At 38.8% G+C, this 20876-nt stretch overlaps 1 protein-coding gene across 1 annotated transcript in view; it reads right to left on the bottom strand.

Annotated features, from left to right (window-relative positions):
* Positions 1-2949: 2949 nt before the first annotated feature.
* The window catches only part of SIM1 (SIM bHLH transcription factor 1), a 62529-nt gene continuing 44602 nt past the window's right edge, over positions 2950-20876 (bottom strand). The window contains exons 10-11 of the mRNA XM_004422153.3: positions 5735-6137; positions 2950-3680 (exon numbers count right to left, since the gene is read on the bottom strand). Of these exons, the coding sequence (XP_004422210.1) occupies positions 2950-3680; positions 5735-6137 (1134 nt within the window). The remainder of the gene's footprint in view (positions 3681-5734; positions 6138-20876) is intronic.

Genomic DNA, 20876 nt, shown 5'->3' on the forward strand with positions numbered 1-20876 from the left:
TCAAGGTGATATAAAAATCATACTTCTCTCTATTTCAATAAAGTATCACGATTCTCAGCATTTAGCAAAGTTATGGAAATCAAGGATTAAAACTAAAGCCAATTGAAGTTTAATTTTAACTGATTAAGTTATTGGGAACATACATATTTTACATCCCGTATTTTAAAAAGTCATAGATGACATCTTCATTATGAGGGAATATGTTCCTGCACAGAACAAAATAATATAGATTATAAATACATTTTAACACATCTATGTGTATATTAAAGAGGTACCTTGTCATAAACTGTCTCAACTTATTTTGGGTCGTTTTGTAATAATCATGCCACATTGCAAAAAAAAAAGTAAGTTATATAATACTGTGGGCCTGTAAGGCATTCTATGTAATATAATAAATCCGCTACTATAAAATTATTGACATGTAAATTAAATAAAGGATTATGTATTTAAAACTGGGTCAATCTACCAAAATTTTTAATCAAGATGTAATTTAGTTAATTCTGCCTTCACTTAAAAATATTGGTCATACCATTTTAAAAAGCATTATTCTTTCTGATTTCCCCCTATTTGTAGGGTTCATAATTTATTTCTTTCATTAATAACTATCTTCCATATAAAAATTCCACTGAAATTTCTTTAGTGACAGTTTTTCTTTCATATCAGTTCATTTTTCTTATTCTTAAGATTCTATTTCTTCATAGCATCTGTTCCTAACACTTTCGGTCAAATGTATATCCATCAGTGAAATCCATCTGTATAGATTTCCTTTCCAAAATACACCATATTCTTCAGATATCTGTGTCTTTGAACTATTTATCCATCTACAGAATTCTGCAAAAACTTTAGCATTCCTAAAACCTTACGTCATGATGCAAATTGATCGAAAATCCATTTTAAATATTTCAGGGGTTTCTCATAAATATTTTTCTCAAAATTTTTTAATTCTTTTGCTTGTATAGTTCAAAGTTTAGTTTTTATTGTTCTTCGAACTTTTTTGAAAGTATATATGATAACTACTAACTTTCTCACTTACCTGAAGTTTTTCTATTTACAGCACAAACGTTGCTGCATGCCCAAGAAACATTTAATTTTATGTAGCCTCTTTTCTCATGTACAAACAACCCAGTATTCATCTCTTAGATTATCATCATTCAGATTGTCACCTACCTATGGGCTGCCAAATAACTGTGTTAAATGAGGAAAATATAGTACTAATCCCTGAGTGTTCAATGTCATGTTCTGTCTTCAAAATTATAAGTTAAGTTCTTCCAATACACTTCCCTCCTTGAATATGGCAAGAGTTTCAGGCGTGAGACTCCTAGGAAATATTATCTATGAACCTTCTCTAATCACTTATGTCACTTTGCTTTGATTACTACAGAATAGTGCATTAAATAATTCTTACTTATTTTTCCTCTCCTTCATCAGTTTGTACCATCTACATTTTCTCTGAAGTAGAAAGTTGACTGTAACTATCCATGTCTAAAAGAGCTCATGCTCATGCACTTGCTTAAGTTCCAAAGCAAGACTTCTGCATGAGTGCAGAAATGCCAGAATGATCAGTCTTGAAAACTCACAGCAGAGAGTTAACTGGTTAACAAGTTCAGTTCTGCTGCACCAATGGACCACAGAACCAGGGGACGTGAGAACTGCCATACAGACAAAGACGCTGGGGCCCAGGCGTGGTGAGTGATACACCTAAATAAGTTACAGGCGGGGCCACAACTGGAACCCAGAGAGCTTGGCATCTAGTCTGCTGGTCTTTCTACTGTATCACATGAACTTCAAACGAAGTTTTTGTCGCTTACAAACAATAAGAAAAATGAACGCTTTGCCTGTTCCTCCAGTCAGAAGACTACTCTGTCCTTTAAATCACTTGTCTATCAACCCAAGCTTTTATCTCAGACTCTCTCCTGAGGCTTTCCACATGTTGTCATATTTGCACATCTGTGCTTTGAAATGTTTTCAAACACGCTGCTGTCATGTAGCACAGTTCGCTGCTTTTCCATAGTTATTTTTTATACTTAGTCTTTTTTCTCTATAAATTGGCTTGAATTTTTTATCTGGTTGGTTTTATAGGCCCCAAATATGCTGATGACATATTCTGAGCCTTAAATTGTTGGTTTTGAGATATCATTTCATTTCCCTCTGCCTCTGGCCTTTCTATCCCCACTAAACTATTTCCAATTGAGCAAACCAGGTTTTTGATGTGTCCCAACGTCTCGGTGCTTTTACTTAGAAAAACCCTTACTGCTCCGTCAGTGTGATCCTGTTCCTTGTCTAACTCCAAAGTAAGGTGAAAAATCACCCCTTCCTGATTGCTTCTAATGGATACCAGGTGAAAACTCATTCTTGTACCATACCCAGAACTATCTCCCTAATTTATGCCTGAACCAAATGAGCTGGCTGATTAAAACCACAAAGAAGAAACCAGTTTACAAAACGTCTCTCTCTCTTTCTTAGTTATTTTGGAAATGGAAATTTCTTTAAGAAACTTAATGTGCTAGGGTTAAGAAAAGTTATGCATCTGGGGTGTATTTATGGTATATAGTCTATATTTCTGCACGTGAAGTGTACACAGCAGTTTGTAGATAGCGGTCTGTGTGTATGAGGTTCACTGGGTCATCACAATGCGATGCTGTCACCCATCAGTCCTTTCAAGTGGTATATATGCTCACTCAATCTACACGAGTATTTTTCAACTCAAAATTTATCCATTCTGGTTCCCGTATAATTAGAGGGGCAATTTGTGTACTCACTCTAGCTCCATTATCTGTGTATAACCCTAAATGCTAGTGCTGTTTTCTTTGATTTCACAGGAACACATGTCAAATACCCAGTAACTTAAATTATCCTAACAACCTGTGGCATAGTAAATGCTGGTAATGGGGCATTAAATTATAAATATGTTTCAGAGATCCTTAAAGAACAAAATACTTTAGAAAAACATCAGCTTCCATTGGTTATTATAACAGATGTTCCCTTGTGTCCTTGTGCTGGGTCTGGCTGCATCCTTAGATGGGAAGTTACATCAAAGTGTGAGCCATTACAGCCCAAGGAATAGTTTCTAATTGTTTCACTGTCATATAAGTGCTCCAGGGCATATCCAGTTAATGTGTAAGCATGCTTATCAAAATACTGCCGGTGAGAGCCAAAGCAGTTTGGAGAGACGGCAGGATGGTCTCCTGCTGTCTGATGAGGAGACATATCCGAATGTAGATAGTCTTTAGCTAGGATCAAACTGGATTTTGAAATGCGATCCGAATTGGGACTACTTATCCGAGACAGTGCGGTGGGACTGTTGTCATAGTCATTTTCGTGGGGGCTCAGCATCTTTCCCTCTCTCTGCTGGATGTGGTCACATGGTGAAGTGTTGGCAAGAGCAGAGCCGTGGCAGACTTCGCCTGTCGGTGGGGGCTGTTGGTAGTTTGCAAAACAGAGGGAGTGTTTTTTCCCAGCTCCATTAATGGAAGCCAATTGGTCTGGGTGGGCTTTCCTTAGCTGCAATCTGTTCTCTTCTTCTTTAATCATTTGCTGGGTGGCTCTGATCAGAGTTTCAATTTTGCTAGGTTCATGCGGGCTACTTTGATACTGCTCAGTGCGGTATCGGTCACCTGATTCGCTGGCAGACCCCGGGTCTGGAGAACTGACCACACTATCTTCATCCCAATGACCTCGCCCTAGAAATTAGAAAAAGTAAAAAGTAAGTGGTCTCAAAACTCACCCCCCAAAATGCAAGTGTATTTCTTTTTAAAAGGAACTTATATCTTTCATTTTTAATATATGCACCAATATTTGAAACAGACACAGGCTCACATGACAGACAGTGTCAAAGTACTCTACTGGAATTCATAGTTCTTGGGTGGCCTTTAAGTGCAGATGAAGTTTATAACAAGTTTTTTAGAAGGTTGCTCGTGGGTCATGAATGCCAATTAGCGAAAGTGTGTTTATACTTCTCCACATATGCACATCATTGGACCTGTCTGGCTGTAATTAAAAGGAAAATGCATAGCATTTGGTTTATGTTATGTTCTAGAGAAGTGTTATGTTAAATCGATGCTTAGAAAATGGTTTCAATTGGGTTTGAGAAAGATAATATAGGCTGGACTATTTTCTCAAATACAAATAAATCACCTAAAATGCTAATATTGTTAAATGTATCTTAAGTAGAGTTACAATAAAGCTCTAATGTTAGTTTTTAAACTATTTGAGGATTAAAAAATATATATATATTCAATACGTGTATATGTGTGCGTGGATATATATACGTCTTGTCCGAATCAAAAATATAAATATTGTCTTCTCAAATCTAGTGGCAAAAATCTGTTTCACATATAACCATATAGTGACTCCGGTATCTTAGATTATTTCTGAAATAAGGTGAAAAGTAAATATTTAAAATGTTAATAACAACCTGTTCTGAACCAGAGAGAGAGATCTAACATGGAGAAATAGTGCATCCAAAATATATTCCATAAACTATTCTCAAAACAGTCTGAAGTCAATATAAAAAGAGAGAAGAGAAACAGGAAGGGACATGCGAAAGCTGTAAACTGTTTAATGCAGCAGAGAAGCCCTGCATCACGCTACTCATCGCTTTCCTTTTCCCTTCTCTTCTTATTTTATTTCTCACATTTTCTTCCCTACCATGTAGGTTAAGCCAGGATTTTCACTTCACTCTATTCTTTGGCAGGCGATTGCCCTTTGCCCTGCGTTTCCATTACCAGTCTACCAAACCAGAGAAACTCAGAGGAAAAGAGGAAAAATAAAAAGCAAAATCAGAGAGAAATTAAAATCATTCATAGAAGGCAGTCAATGCCTGGGTGGTACCTGACAGGAGACTTAATGGGCAAGGACAACATGGTCTACACATTTCTCATCCCAAAGACACAGCCAGAAGAGTAACATCGGGGCCGCTGGATCAATCTTAATGTCACTGACTTTTAATGAAATAAGGAGGGTTTCAAAGACCTGCCTGGACCCACGAATTCGGTCACGAATGGACAGAATTGGCTCTCCCTGCCCAGTTAACTTTGAAATGAACAAAGAAGAGCTTTGCTAACACTGAAGGCTTTCACTGCAGAGTGCATTTCTGTGTGTTTGTAAAGCCACGTAGTAATCCCCAGGTGAACATCTCCATGGGTTGGTTCTAGAAATCACTCCATCCTTTACTCACAGGGTACATGGTGGGTTGTCATAAAGATGGAGGAAGGGGGAAGTTACTGGCATTTAATGCCCAGAGGGCCAGAGAGGTTAAACATCCTGCAATGTGAGTGATGGGCCGTAAAACAAAGACTGGCCTTCCCTAACATGGCAAGAGTGGCCTCATCGAGAAATACACTGAACTAGCCCAAAACTATTTAAGTCCACATTTGCAGCATGAGAATACAGAAGAAAATAATACACAAGAAATTTAAATGGGTACACACTACAAGTTCAATAGACTTATTCAACAATTCACTTTAACTTAATTTCTATGCTTTTTTTGATGTTTAAAATGGGAATCATTTTCACGGGCCTGTAAAAATAAATGCATTTGGCAAACATTAGCAAAATTAAGACACTTGAAATAGAGTGGACTTGGCTTTCAAAATCCCATTGGTGTGAGTTTCTGATTTGTAAATTCAAAAGAGAAAACCGTTGGGTCGGTCACTCCCGTGTCATACCTAGAATATTACAAACCTGCCCAGGGGCCTAATGCAGCGAGCTCGGGAGTCACTTCAACCGCCCTTACCGTGGAGCCTGTGGAGCGAAGCGATGTGAGGCATGCTGTTTTCGTAGGCTTCTCTGCTTTCTGGGGAGGCCTTGGTCAGGGGCAAGGCTGCGCGAGAGCCCCACCAGGGCTCCCTCCCGGCCTGCGGCGTTCCCAGGAAGTACCTGCCGGCCTCACAGCGGCCCCCCTCGCAGGCCTGCGTGTGGAAATGCCTCTCCTCCACCAGCCTGGAATGGTCGAGCGCGAAGCCGTAGCAGAGAGAGCTGCGCTCGGAGAACTGCCTGTAGGCGCACGCGGCGTCGTGCTGGGAGCCCGGCCTGTCCGCGGGGTCCAGGAGCTGCGGGGAGGCGGCGTCCGTCAGGGGGCTTCCGCCCCACTGGCTGTCGTGATCAGATTCCGATCTTTCCGTGTGAAATCCCGAATACTGAAACCGAGAGGGTGAGAAAAGCGCATTTCAAAAAAAAAAAGAAAGAAAAAAAAGAACCTTTTTACTCTGCAAGCACCCCTAAGGTCATACTGGGCTTAAGGCACCAAAATAAGACTCATCTCGCACCACGCTGGGCACCCCTGACACAGAATTGCTTAATTAGTCATGGTGCCTCCCAAGAAAATCCTTTAGGCTGCTGAAGGGAAGAGATGAAAATAACAACAAACACGGACTGAACTAAATACCAAGCACTGTTTGAAGTACTCCATGTGAATTACCCCAAGTAGTTCTTATATTAACCCTTTAATGGAGATATTAGTAACCCATTGTATGGAGAGGAAAGCTGAGGCCCAAAGGAGGATGTGATTTGCCCAAGGCCACAAGGTCAGCGGCTGACAGAGCCAGGACTCAAAACCAAGTTCTCCATCACTACCCAAATGGTATCTCCAAAGGGAGAGTCCAAGAAAGCTCCATATTTTATTTCTATTCGCTTTTCACATTTTTTCTTAATTAAAAAAACACAACAAAAATAAGGTTGAAAGCCCCAGTGTGCTGCAACTCAACTCTTCACACTGGGCTGTTAACTCTGAGAGCCAGGCTGGATACATGGCAAGATAGTTAACAAATGCTTAGCTAATTCAATTGCAGTAAAACTTGGAAAAAGTCTTGCCCCATATAAGCTAGTTCTATTCACTGGGATGTGTCTCCTGCTTTCTAAAGCAACACTTCATATGTGCATAGGCTCATTGGTATGGAACAGCTGCCGGCCATGCTGTGCCTTGTTGGATCTGTGGCCGGAGTATTTGGTCAGGAGTTGAAAGAAAAGGTAAAAGGCTGGGCAGACCTCCCTAGGTGTGCTTGTTGGAATGTCCTCATGAGCCACTAAAATCAGTAACATTATCATTCCTACCAGTTTTTGGTTACCTAATGCCAAACACAAGTCTAGATACCATATAGAGATCATCTGCTATGATAATAATAGATGCCATTTTTTGAGAACCTACTATGTGTCTAGCAATGTGCTAATCACCATATATTATATCACTGACTCCTCATAACCACCTGGACAGTAACATATCTCCCTTCTACAGATGAGGAAACTGAATCCCTGAGAGTTTTAATAAGATGCCATAGTCACCCCACAGTCTATCTGGTCTCAAAGCCTACACCCTGAGCCATGAGTTTATACTTGACAGAAAACACTGTTAAGGAAGAGAGAAGGGAAAAAAGGATCCAATGTTAGAGAGATTTCCAGAAAAGTGGCAAGAACTGCTTTACAGTCTCAAGAACCAAAATGTAAGTCCATTTTACATTTTCTTTCTTACGCCAGAAAAATGAGGGATGGGTGTGTGTGGTAGTGTTGGGGGGAGAGGAGAAAGTCCTAGGCTCCGCTGTTCTCCACTTGTCACATGCTGGTTAAGCAAATTTTACCCAAGATGAGACCTTCACAGGACAAGGCAAACTCTCCTCTTCACACTAGGCTCACCCTGAGCAGGAGGAATAATCTCAACTCTTCCCAACTCAGTGCACACAGCAGCTCGGCGTAGGGTCTCAGAGCCAGGGAGATGAGGTACAGAGGTTCCTCTGGGGGAACTCCAAAGTATGCTAATAAACACAGTATGCTCAGGCCAGAGTTCTATGGAAATTCCAGGTTCAAGATTTTTCCATTACCATTTCTAATATTACTTTAATTATTTTCCAAATGTACATATGGACTATCAGCATACTCCATCAAGAAAAACATGGAAAATGCTACTTCTTTCCCTGCAGGACTGTAGGATGTGGGACATCAAGGCATCCTGAGCTCCATTTCTCTACGTCACACCGCCATATGTCTGTGAACAGCAGCCTCTCTTCTCACCAGACACCACCTTCACTTCACCAAACGATGGTTGGCGCCCCCTCTCCTGACTGAATGGGGATCAGAGTGCTATACGTTTGCCCTTTGGTAACACTCTCCACGTGTTTGCCTAGGAAAAAGTCAGATCATCAGTGCTATTCCCAGTTAGGAATTGCCCAGACTCTGCTTGTTTTTATAAAAGTATAAACCAGGCCTATTTCTGAAGTACTCCAGTCAAGACTTTTGAGCCCTGTTGAGAGGGGAAAAAGCTCTCCCTGAGTGTCTATGGGAAAGTGCTATTGGCACAGCAGACAAGAACATTCTGTCCTTTGCTCACAAAGAAAATTCAACACAAAGCAACCCTGGCATATACGAGGTACGCATTTCAACAGCACCCAAAGAAGAATTTGTCAGATAAGCCTCTTGTCAAGAATCAGGAAACTACAGCAGCAAGGACACTGCCCCTCGAGCAGGCAGAAGTTGGGTGGTTCAGTTAGACCAAGACCTCACACTGCTTTAGCGGGACAGAGGAAAAGCTTAGCCGTAAACCTTTGTTTTTAAGGAGAAGATCTGTAAACTGGCACCTGTGTGCACCGTCAAGGGGTGCCACATTCACCCCTTTAAAATGAACTGCACTCTGTTGAGAACACTACAACCCCGTAATTTGAACTGAAATATTTCAGGTGTTCATTAAGTATTTGAAGAAAGAGAGAGGGCAGAGGCGAGGAAGGCAGCCAGCCAACAAATGCAGCGCGTGCAGCACAACGAATGAACAAATGCTGCAGAAGAAGATCCTGGTCTTCCTCACATCTACTTTTGCTGCTTACTACATCTTGGGCAAGTGATTTAATTTCTTTTGTCCCAACAGGAAAAGGGTCATGATGATACTTAACCTACCAAAGGCTGAACCAGAGTTGGGGCCATTTAGTGAAGAGGCACTAGGGCCAGGGAGCCAAGAGAACTTGGTTCCAGGTCCATCCTTGCTACTAACTCTCAGGGTAACCTTGGGAAAATTACTTTATCTTTCTCCGCCTCAGCTATAGAATCTATAGAATGACATATTGGGTTAGATTACACTTTCTCTAACTTTTGTCCCAGCTCTAATATTCTATATGATACAAGAATTATTTGGTATCCTTTCTAGTGTTGAAATAAATGATTCCTATCCCTGTCCCTATATTTCACTTATTTAAAGAAGATAATTATTTAGAATTATAATCCAAGTCCAAGAATTTTTATTGTCATGGTTATGAGAAGAAAGTTATTGTGTAAGTTATAGTTTTACTACAATGTCAATTTTTCCCCAAGTATGCCATTATGACTCAAGTTTTATAGAGACTACCATGCCTTTTGGTCAATAAATTATTCCATTCTAGAGGCTTCTGAGTATTAAGGATAATGGCAGCCACTTGAATCTGCATTTCTCCGCACATCCTCCTCCCAGACCCTATAAGGTCATCAAGGAGCACAAATTAAATCACATGTGACCCATGCTGTCAGCATTACTAGAAGGCAGAGAATATGCCAAACTCCAAAGTATTTATAAGTAAAAAAATAGAAAGTCCAACAGCAGCTGCTATGAGCCTGTGGGTGCAGAGAGAAGGGGAAGGGGAAGTTTAAGAGACTCCATGGAAAAAAAAAGAGAGAGAAAGGAGCTTAGGACATTGGCAAAATGCACAAAATCATCCTCAGAAAGAAAAAGCACAAGTAAGTGCCCAAATAGGAACACGAGCCAGTATCTGGTGGTTCACACACTGGCCACAGGAAACGGACTGAAAATCAAGCAAAATCCAAAGTGGTGGCCTCCCACAAGTGTCATTTCCACAAAAGAAGGAAGTAAATTGAGAACGGGCTGTGTCCCTCAGACACACAGCAGTGACAGGAGAGAAGGTAGAGGGGGAACTTAGGACCCATGAGACACGAAAGAAAAATACCAGATAGGAGAATTCTACCTTTCCTCCTGCCCCTCTTCAGTACCATCATCATCATCCACTTAAAAAACTGTGTTTTACAAAACTGACAGGAAAGGGTGCTCTTTACATAGTAACCCAGCCCACGAAATGCCAAAGACTAGGGAAAAAATTCAACTCCCTATAAAACTCCTGTAGGGAAAAAAACATGAAAATGGAAATACGAACATCCCAGCTGATAAAAATTCTCACCAAACAACCAACCATGAAACAAAACAAAATTGTAAGACAACATTCCAAATTGAACTAGATACTCTCAACAAACATTTGGAGACACACACACATCCACACCCACACACGGGCACACACACCTGGAATCAGAAATTTTAAAACTAAGAAATGGACCAAAAACAACAACAGAACAGGAAAAAATGCAATAAAAACTGACCAAACTCAAAGAAATTGAATAAAGAATAAATTACAATTGTAAAAAGGAGAATAGATTTGAATAAAGGAAATTGAAGAAAGGATGGAAAACATGTAAGGAAACAAAAATTGGATAGAAAAATAAAAGGATCAGAGAAAATGGTTGAAAGAAGATAGAAAAATTTCAATATACACCTAACATTTATATCGGAGTCAAAGGAACTAGAATTGCTAAACAATTTGAAAAAGAAGAAAAAAGTGAGAGAATCTGTCTACCCAACTTCAAGACCTATCATACAGCTACAGTAATCATAACTGTGTGGTATTGACAGAGAAAAATATGCACAGACCAATAGAACAGAATAGAGAACCCAGAAATAGACCACAAAAATGTGCCCAACTGATTTTTGACAAAAGTGCAAAAGCAATTCAATAAAGGAAAGACAGACTTCTCAACAAATGGTGCTGGAGTAACTGGACATCCATAGGCAAAAATAAAATGAACCTCAACCTAAGTCTCACACTTTATATAAAAATTAACTCAAGTGGACCAGAGACTTGAACGTAAATGGTAAAATTACAAAATTTTTAGAAAATAATATAGAAGAAAATCTTCAAGATCTGGGCTAGGTAAAGAGTTCTTAGACTTGACATCAGAGGTACAATGCATAAAAGAAAAATCTGATAAACTGGACTTGATAGAAATTAAAAATTGTGCTTTGCAAAAGACTCTGTTAAAAGGATGACAAGACAAGCTACAGACAGGGAGAAAACATTTGCAAACCACATATGCAACAAAGGACTAGAATCTAGAATATATAAAGTACTTCCAAAACTCAATAATAAAAAAACCAAAACGGGCAAAAGACATGAAGAGACATTTCACTGAATAGATATACAGATGACAAATAATTACACGAAGGATGTTCAACATCATTAACAACTGGGGAGATGCAAATTAAAACCACAACGAAATATCATTACATACCTATTAGACTGGCTAAAATAAAAAATAGTGACAACACAAAAAGCTGGAAAACTGGGTCACTCATACATTGCTGGTGGGAATGTAAAATGGTACAGCCACTCTGGAAAATGGTTTGGCAGTTTCTTAAAAAAAAACTAAATGTGCAACTACCATATGCAATCCTGGACATTTTTTCCAGTTAAATGAAAATTATATTCATACAAAAACCTGTACATTCATGGCAGCTATACATTCAAGCAATAGCAGCATTTTTTTCTCACTTCTAAGGCCTCTTTGTCTCTTTTTTTTAAAAAATTATTTATAATTGTGGTAAAATATATAACATAAAACTTTCAATATTACCCATTTTTAATTGTACAATTCAGTGGCATTTAATCCACTCACATTCCTGTGCAACCATCACCACCATCCATCTCCAGAACTCTTTATCTTGCAAAACTGAAACTCTGTACTCAGTAAACAATAACTCCCCATTTTCCCCTCCCTCCAGCCCCTGGAAAACACCATTCTACTTTCTGTCTTCCTAAGAGAGGAAAAATAAGTCCCAGGAACCCCCAACCTGGTCTGGGGGTTGGGAGTTCCCAGAACCTAGCCACCTCAGAGATCTTTCTGAAACTCATATCTAATCATGTTACTGTCTTGCTTAAAAATATTCTTTTTTTCTGTCTTTCTGTCTATATATCAAATAACATAGCAATACCTCCTATATAAAGCAGAAACTATAGGAAGACAGAAAGAAACATCCCAATAATAGGAGACTAAGACACTGCTCTCAGTATAAGACAAACAAAGTAGATTTAAAAAAATAAGAAAGACTACAGAAGACCTAAAAACAAAACCAATCAGTTAAATATTATGGTTATCTATCAAACTTTACACACTGATAATAAAGAATAAATCTTCTCAGTGTACATGACTAATCACCAAAATTGATAAATATTAAGCCACAAAGAAAACTTTAGTAACTTTCACAAAGTAGAAATATTATAAACGGTACTCTCTGATCATAATAAATAAAGTGTAGAAATTAAAAACAAAAATTTTCTAAGTGCCCTTCCATCTGAAAAAAAAAAAAAACTATTAAGTAACTCCTGGGGAAAATAGAAAATACTATATATCTAGATTTACGGGATACACATTAGACTTCTAAGTCAACAAAAATTAAAGAATAAAAATAAATTCAGTTCTCAATTACAAAGCCAGAAAAATAACGAAAGAAAGCACAATGAAAAATGGTCAAAAGACATAAACTAAGTATTCACAAAAAATATAAAAATATCCCTTAAACATAGGAAAAGATATTCAACTTCTTAATAAGATAAATGCAAATTTAAACAACACTGAGATACCATTCCTCAACCATCAGATTAGCAAAAATTCAAAAGCTTGACAATACATTGTTTGGCAGCGTGTGGGGACACAGACATGCCCACATGTTGCCAGTGGGAATGTAAACCGATATGACCCCGATGGAGGGGAATTTGGCAATACCTAACAAAAACTGCAATTTCACACTTCTAAGGAATCATTAGACCAAGTAACACACATTGAAGTATTAAGGTTTAGGGAAAGAGGCATCATATATGCAACCTATTCTAAAATGGTTCAGAAAAAATAAATAATGAGAGAAAACAAAGGGAAAGAGAGAGAGAAAATGATAAAGCAAATATGGCAAAATATGAAGCACTGGTGAAGCTAGGTTTAGTATACAGGAATACTTTACTATTCCTGCAACTTTTCTTGATGTATGAAATCATTTCAAAATAAATATTTTATTTTATTTATTATTATGTTTTTTTGGTGAGGAAGATTGGCCCTGAGCTAACATCTGTGCCAATCTTCCTCTGCTTTACATAGGGGATGCCACCACAGCATGGCTTGACAAGCAGTGTGCAGGTCCCCGCCTGGGATCCAAACCTGCAAACCGTGGGCCGCCAAAGCAAAGCATGTGAACTTAACCACTATGACACTGGGCCGGCCCCCAAAATAAATATTTTAAAATCAAAAAATCCTATATAGTAAACTTACGTCTTATTTTTATAGAATGGTAAGAGACAAAGCCATTTTTAGAAAAACATTTTTTCTAAAGAAATGGGAATGTGAAGTAACAAAGCTATAACTTAATTAAATATCTTTTTTTATTACTGATTATTCATATTTTGTGCATACAAACTAACAAAGTTATCAACCAGAAATTCCAGTAGAAACAGCGTTGAACCCAAATGTGGGAGGACCCTGATCTACTATCATCTGTTGTGACTTGTACAAAAGATCACTTTCCCTGGGCCTTGGTTTTCCCATGTGGAGAAGAGGAACAGACTACCTACATCATGGGATTGCAGTGAGGATCAAATAAATAATATGTACCGAAGCACTCTTAAAAATGCAAACATGTTACAAGTATGTATGTATCATGTAAAGGTCCTTGATTAATGACTCTCACTCAGGTAAACAGGAATGATTATCATATCACATCTTGTAAAAGTGACTTTTTTCCCTAGACTGTATTATCTAAAGGCCATACTTTAAGTCCCATCCTACAGGCAAGTGAGAGACAAAATATATATGCTAAAGGATAAAGAAATCAATATCCCAGGTGCAAAAAGAAATCAGGCCACTGGACAATCACCTAAACACTAGGGCCTTTTCTTCCAAATATTCTGATTTTCAAAGCTGAAAAGCACTTAGGTACAATGGTTCATATCATGTAAACTTCTATTAAAAGCCCAAAGATGTGTTTGAAGAGTGGAGAGAGAGTGAGAATCAAAATCGATTAGAATACATGCAAGTCCTGTCTGCAGATGGTTCTCCATCCATTATTGGTATCTCTACTATTTTCAGGTAAAACAAAATCACGTTTTAGGAGCTACAGAATATCTGCTGTTCTTCCTTTGAAAAGATAACAACACTTTCTCCTATATTTAAAGCTAAGAAACTGAATGATTTAATTCTCTATTCTAATTAGATTATATCAATCATTTAAAGTTCACAAAAAACTAATTTTGGGTTAACCTTGCTGAAACCTGTTTTTCTTTCTTAGAAAATTTGTTGTCATTCTGAATACTCTGCACCTTAATTTGCCCCTATTTCTGATGTAAAATTTAATTTTCAAAACAAGCACTTATGTTGACCAATTGAAAAGTGAATCTGATGAAGGACACCCTTGTTCTCATGAAATGTGAAACTAAATGCCACCACTAAAGGTGGGCTAGAGCTGGCAGGCAAAGAGCTTGGATGACTGGATGCCAGATGACAGCCACACCCCCCAGCCCCCTTTTCCGATTCAGTTCATGAAAGAATCATTCCTTCTAGAAGAGACTGATATCTCACCCAGTTAAAGATCTGAGCCATTGGTTGGGGCTTAATATGCATCCAACGGGAACTACTTACGATAATTCATTCTATGATTCACTCTAACACTTTTTGAGTGTCTACTATCTGCAAGGCAGTGTGCCAGGTGATATGAGAAATACAGCCCCACCTTCGAGGTGCTCAAATTACAAAGGGTACAAATGATGCACAGCGCACAACCTTAATAAAGTCAGAAAATGGCAGGGGCCTGAACAGGGAGAAAAACAATGTAGTTTAAGAGTTCTAAGAGGGGCCGGCCCCGTGGCTTGGTGGTTAAGTGAGCGCGCTCCACTGCTGGCGACCCGGGTTCGGATCCCGGGCTCGCACGGACGCACTGCTTCTCCGGCCATGCTGAGGCCGCGTCCCACATACAGCAACTAGAAGGATGTGCAGCTGTGACACACAACTATCTGCTGGGGCTTTGGGGGGAAAAAATAAATCAATAAAATCTTAAAAAAAAAAAAAAATAAAAAAAAAAAAAAAAAAAAGAGTTCTAAGAAAGGGAGACATTCTCCTTTCTTTTAACACTGCATAGGAAGGGGAAATGAACTATAACTGATTAAGAGGCAATATATTATATAATTTGCATATACTAACGAATACCCATAACAACAACAACAGCTACCATTATCAAATAATTGCTGTGTGCTAGTCACTATGCTGAGATCCCACAGACATTATCTTATTAAATTCTAACAACATCTTAAAAGTATTATTAATCTCTTTACAGATGCAGCAAATAAAGCTCAAAAAAAAAAATTGCCCACGGTCACATGATTACGAAGTTTAAGAGGAGAGAAGCAATTCCAGAGCCCCTGCTCTTTCCGGTACCCCAGGCTCATACAGACTTAAGGACTTCGACAACAGTGTCCTACCCGCTAAGCAGTAATGGATCCCAGGTCCCCAAGCATGTTTTCACAAAGGGGGCTTTCTCCAACCTCCACACTCCCATAAACCATGTCCACACACCCTTGGGTGATGTCCTCATCACTGAAGCACTCTTCTGCCACAATGACACCTGCAGATATTCTTCTTTTGATAACAGTCATGGGATCCATTCCTGCCTCAACAGCACGTTCCAGACAGGTGCTCTGCATTCATCTGGATGTGGCAGCAACAACCCAACTCAGGAAAAATGCCAGATGTTCCAACAATAGATGTTCTAGTTATCTATTTTTATGCTGGCAGCTCATTGAGGTTTTTATCATTTTTAGCCGTAAAATATAGAGAGAGACCCTCTTATGGTAAAGTCCTGTTTTCCATGAAAAACTTTCACTCTATCAGGCATGAGCAGCATTCCTCTTGATTTGTGTCTGAACCATGAGAAAAAACATCACAGATGCAGACTGCACTGTACGAAGAACATATGCATGCTTTTAAATCACTTTTATCTTACTTTTTACTAACGTAACCCTGAAACATAAAATATGTTCTTTTTTTTCATTCACCGTTATGGGAAGAACAGATGGTAAAAGGGTTAGATTAAAGTAATACAGCATGTCCATTAAAATAACCCTCACCACTGGGGGTGCTTCCCTCCAACGGGAGTCATGTTTACTATAAAGAACGGCTTTGGCTTACACACATTGGAAATTGCCAGGGGTTTCCTCGAGGATAAACATAACGGTAAGAGAAAAGTTAATGTCAGAATCAAATGCTTTTTAAAATGACAATTATGCAAGTTATTTTGCTAATCTGAGAGGCTGGCTGAAAACATGTGCCCGGGATAATATGACTGAACAGCAGGCAAATAAGAGTCCATTTCTAACTTCAAAAATTTTGCTCCCAAGAAATCATAGCTAATTGAAACTGCAAAGCAGATCTCAAGTAGACATTATTTTCTATGTTCCTGCACCCCTACCAGAAATAGGTAGAAACTTTTTGCTGCCACTTCATTTCTAATTTATTCTTATTAATCAACAGCAAAAATAATTCTGTATAGACTAGACATTAGGAAAAGCTAAGTATAACATGATTTCTACACAAGTCTCACAAATATTTAGCATTGGAAAAGAACCCTCATGAATTTTTTAATGAAATTTGGTTTAATTACATAAATACATATATAGCTCCACAAGAGTTGAGGTTTAAAAAAACTTCAAGAAAAATTAGAGAAAAAAAATAAAAGAAAAAAAAGAAAAATTAGAGAATGCATTTTAAAAGAAAAAAATATCTATCTTGAATTGTGTTCCAGAGTCAAGGATGGTTTCACTAGATGAACTGAACAACAAATATTTCCATTTATACTATAAATAATTAGAAAGCATATACTGACTCAAAATTCAATTATTAGACATTTTAAATATTTTGGCCATTTCTTACTTCATTTTAGAAAATGGTATACATTGTCAGCTTCTCAAAATCAATTTTTAAGAATGTGCTCACAAGATTTTCACTCATTATTTTTATGATTTGCTCCACTTACAGTATAATCTATTATTTACTGTGACATTGTTTTTAATTTTAATCTACAATTTAGTTGTTTTTAGCTCAAAGAATATTCTGGTGAGAAATCTTTCATACCTGTAAGTTCCCTGATATATTTCATGCAGCAGAAACATGGGAAGTTTTTTAATATGCCTCAAGTGTGGTTTGAAATGTCATAGGCCTTCTCTGAATGCACCCCTGACAGTTACAAAAATGTTCCTGGGATTTGGTTTACTCACTTTTCTCACAGAAAAGTAACCATAGTCGACATCTCATTAGCTGTCAGGGTGATGTGCAGCTGGAAGGGAATCAGCACTCGGACCAGAGGCCGGGTTTCCTCCAAAGTAATTCTATAAGGAATCTCCAGTAGGGTTCCATATGGAAAGAGCTGTTCCCAGACCATGAAATCCACAATCCACATCATTTTGTAAATCCAAAGGTAAGTCCTAAAGACTTGCAGGCATTTTCATTGCACTGAAGATTTTAAACAGGTAATAAACATTGCTTAAGCCCCTTATGTCCTGGCATACACAGCTGTGAATGATCAAGAATATCCCAGTTTGCGTAGATAATACAGAAATAGCTCTAGCCCACTGGGTAAATCCTGGGTTTCCAGGACCAGTAGCACTAGTTTTAATGGTAATCTTCTTCCACGATGGGCTTTGGGCAGGAGCCAGAACCACTTCCATCCATTCACCAATACTCTGATTCACTCTCTGATTTTTCACATATAAGTAGCAGATTAAACGGGCTTGAATTAGATGGGTACAGGTGGTGCCACCTGCTCCAACCCCTTCCTGCAGCTTTGTTTGATCCTCTATTGGTTTATTCTGAGTCTGGACAAAGGACAGGCTGCCCGAGCTGGTCTTGGCAATGTCCTAGAACTGGGCCGACGGATTGGCAGGTGTATTACCATCCTTCTGTATACTAAAAGAGGAGATCTATCAGATTTGTAATTTTGTGAAATGAAATTGAAGCTCGAAGGCCCTCTACCAAGTGGATCAATTTCAAACTGGTGTCTGTAAATGGAAGGATCGATCTACCTTTTCCTCTTCTAAGCCAAGCAGTAAAATAACAATGTAAAATAATGAAGAGAAGTAAAGTAAACTGAAGACAGCAAAATAATGAGAAAAACTAAAATAGCATAAGCTATCTGTTAAACAATATACATCAGAACCTTGAGCTTCCAGGAAAACACAGTGTTCATATGCTAAAGGGGTTTCCTAAAAATCTGTGAAAGACAGAAGAGTTAAAGAAATCTATATTTCTTAGATAAAGATATCCAAATCCAACTTTCTTAACTCTAGAAGCTTCCCATTATGTGTAGGCCAAACCCCACCAAGAATTGTCAAATAAGGCATTGCTCTCTTTAATCTCACTATTTAGTTTTAATAAAATTTGATTTTCTAGATTTCGTTAAAACAATTTTCCTGGATATATTTTGACGGTAGACTCAGCCATTCCCCTCTTCTCCTCTGTTCAGCTGGGGAGCAGAATCGCAAATTCCAGCCACCACTTCCATGAAGCCAGAAGCAGAGGCTTTCCATTGGATTTAGCACGGCTGCTTCACTCACTGCCCAATTTCTTTTTTGACACTAACTCTCCCTCAGATCCAAACCATCCTACGTTATGGAATAGAAACGTATTTAACATGAATTATGCCTTATTGCCCAGGATCTGTGGGGATGAGAGGTGGAGCTGCAGCTGTGCTTTGGTGGGTGGGTAGGATTTAATGGGCTCAACAGGAAAGGCGTCCTCAGGGACAGCACACAGCAGACTCGAGCTAGTGTGGAGACCTGATGTAGGGGGAGCTGGAGGGGCAGGCAGAGGCAAGGATGTAGCGTGGGCTAGATTGTGGAGGCTGGACTTCATACTATAACAAACAAGGAGCCTCTGTGGGGTTTTAAGTAGGGCAGGGGGCAGTGTGTGTTGGGGGGTGGGTCCATGATGAAATGATATTTCAAGAAGCTTACACTGGCAGGAATGACCAGAGACCAAAAGAACAATAAGGAGGCCAATAAAGTAGTCTACATGTGATGTCCTATTCTGGAGATCCTGCAACCTGGCAAAGACACTGGGGATGGGGTAGAAGAGGAGCCTGGACACAAGGCCTTTTGTGTCCAGAAGATCAAAAACCAAACCAAACAAACAAAAAAACAAAATTTTAAGAGACTTTTCCCTTTCTTATAGAAGAAATCTATCCCTCATAGAGCATAACATCACTAAAAGTATAGTCCAAAAAATGCATATAGATTATTAAAAGAAGAATAGGAGAGTGATCTAGAAAGTGTCTCCTGATCATGGGAAGTGGGCCCTGGAACTAGGGCTGAGCCCATAAGCCAACACGGATTCCAGAGATGGAAGACAGAGCCAAACAGCATTTCTTGCACAGACACTCACGTCAATGCACTTATTTTGTAATTAAAACACATACGCACAACAAATATCAGCTGTCACATCTCTCCATGGTTGCACTGGAGATGACAGTGGGGACATGAAGATAGAAAACCCATTTCAGGACCAGATGTGAATGGTTCTCTGCCCCTAGAGTGTGAGCCAGAGAGTGCTGTTCAAAGTTGAAAGAGCCTGTAGATTCCACCACATCTAACTCCACAGCACCTAGGTGTTTGATTTTTACTGCAGGATTTTGCATTTGTGAAACCATCCCTCGGCTGTTTTGCATGCATATCTTTTGCCTCTTTACATAGATTATAAATTCCTTAGTAGCAGAGTATTTTTCCTCCTTGAGGCTTTTATATCTCTACGGGCAACTAACAAATTATTCCTACACTTTTTAATGTATGTATTTATTTATTCATTCATTCCATTAACATTTAGTGAGTAAATAAGTGGGAGACACCATACTAGATGCTGGGGCAGAGTTGGGTGTGGATATGAAATAGACATGGTTACTACTTTCAAAGAAATTATAGTCCAAGAGAGGAGATAGGACATATCTAGAAGGCAGTAGAAGGTAGATTATTTTAAATAGGGGTCCAAAGGAGAAATGTAACTCAGTTAAATTTCATGAAAAAGGTAGCATTAAATCTGGGCCTTACAAGAGAGGCAGAATTTTGAAAATTAGAGATAATGCAGGCAGAAACAAATGCATGAACACAAGCAGGGAGGCATGCTGCCTTACTTATAAATCTAAAATCTAGCCCAGGTTTATTTAAATTTTTGTGAGATTTATCATCATTGGATTCTCACTGTCCGGAATGCATTATATGTGACATATATCACTATATATTGTAACATTATAGTAAACATCAATTAAACAGTATACTTAAGATATCTGCCCATTTGAGTAAACTATTTAGCAAAAAAGTATATGGTCCTGTTTCTAATCCCATATGCCTAGTTTATCTACCATAAATACCTACCTTATCTTTACCAATATCTTATACTATTATACTCCAAAGCAAGGAGAAGGACAAAGAAGTTCCCTATAATGGCTTAGGTAGACTGTACCAGAAACAACCCCTTCGCCTGTCCCCATGGGTACTCCCTTCCATCTCGTCGCCCACTCTATCCATCACATCTCCTAAAATATCACCTTTCTCTATGGACTCCTTTAATCAGACCACTCCTTTACCCTGCACATTCCCTCAGCAAGTTTGTGTGTCCTTTACAGCAGACTTCACTAGCCTATTTCAAATAAGGCACCTGGGTCCCTCCTGAAACCCACGTGCTGAGCGAGGATAGAGAAGCAGAGTAGTGACAGGTAAATTTGGGAGGTATAAGGAAGCTGATTAATGGGGAAGTGTGTGACCAGGGAGTGATCCCCCAAAGTG

Source organism: Ceratotherium simum, chromosome 19 (assembly GCF_057802395.1).
Source record: "Ceratotherium simum simum isolate JZ-2026a chromosome 19, ASM5780239v1, whole genome shotgun sequence".
NCBI lineage: Eukaryota > Metazoa > Chordata > Mammalia > Perissodactyla > Rhinocerotidae > Ceratotherium > Ceratotherium simum.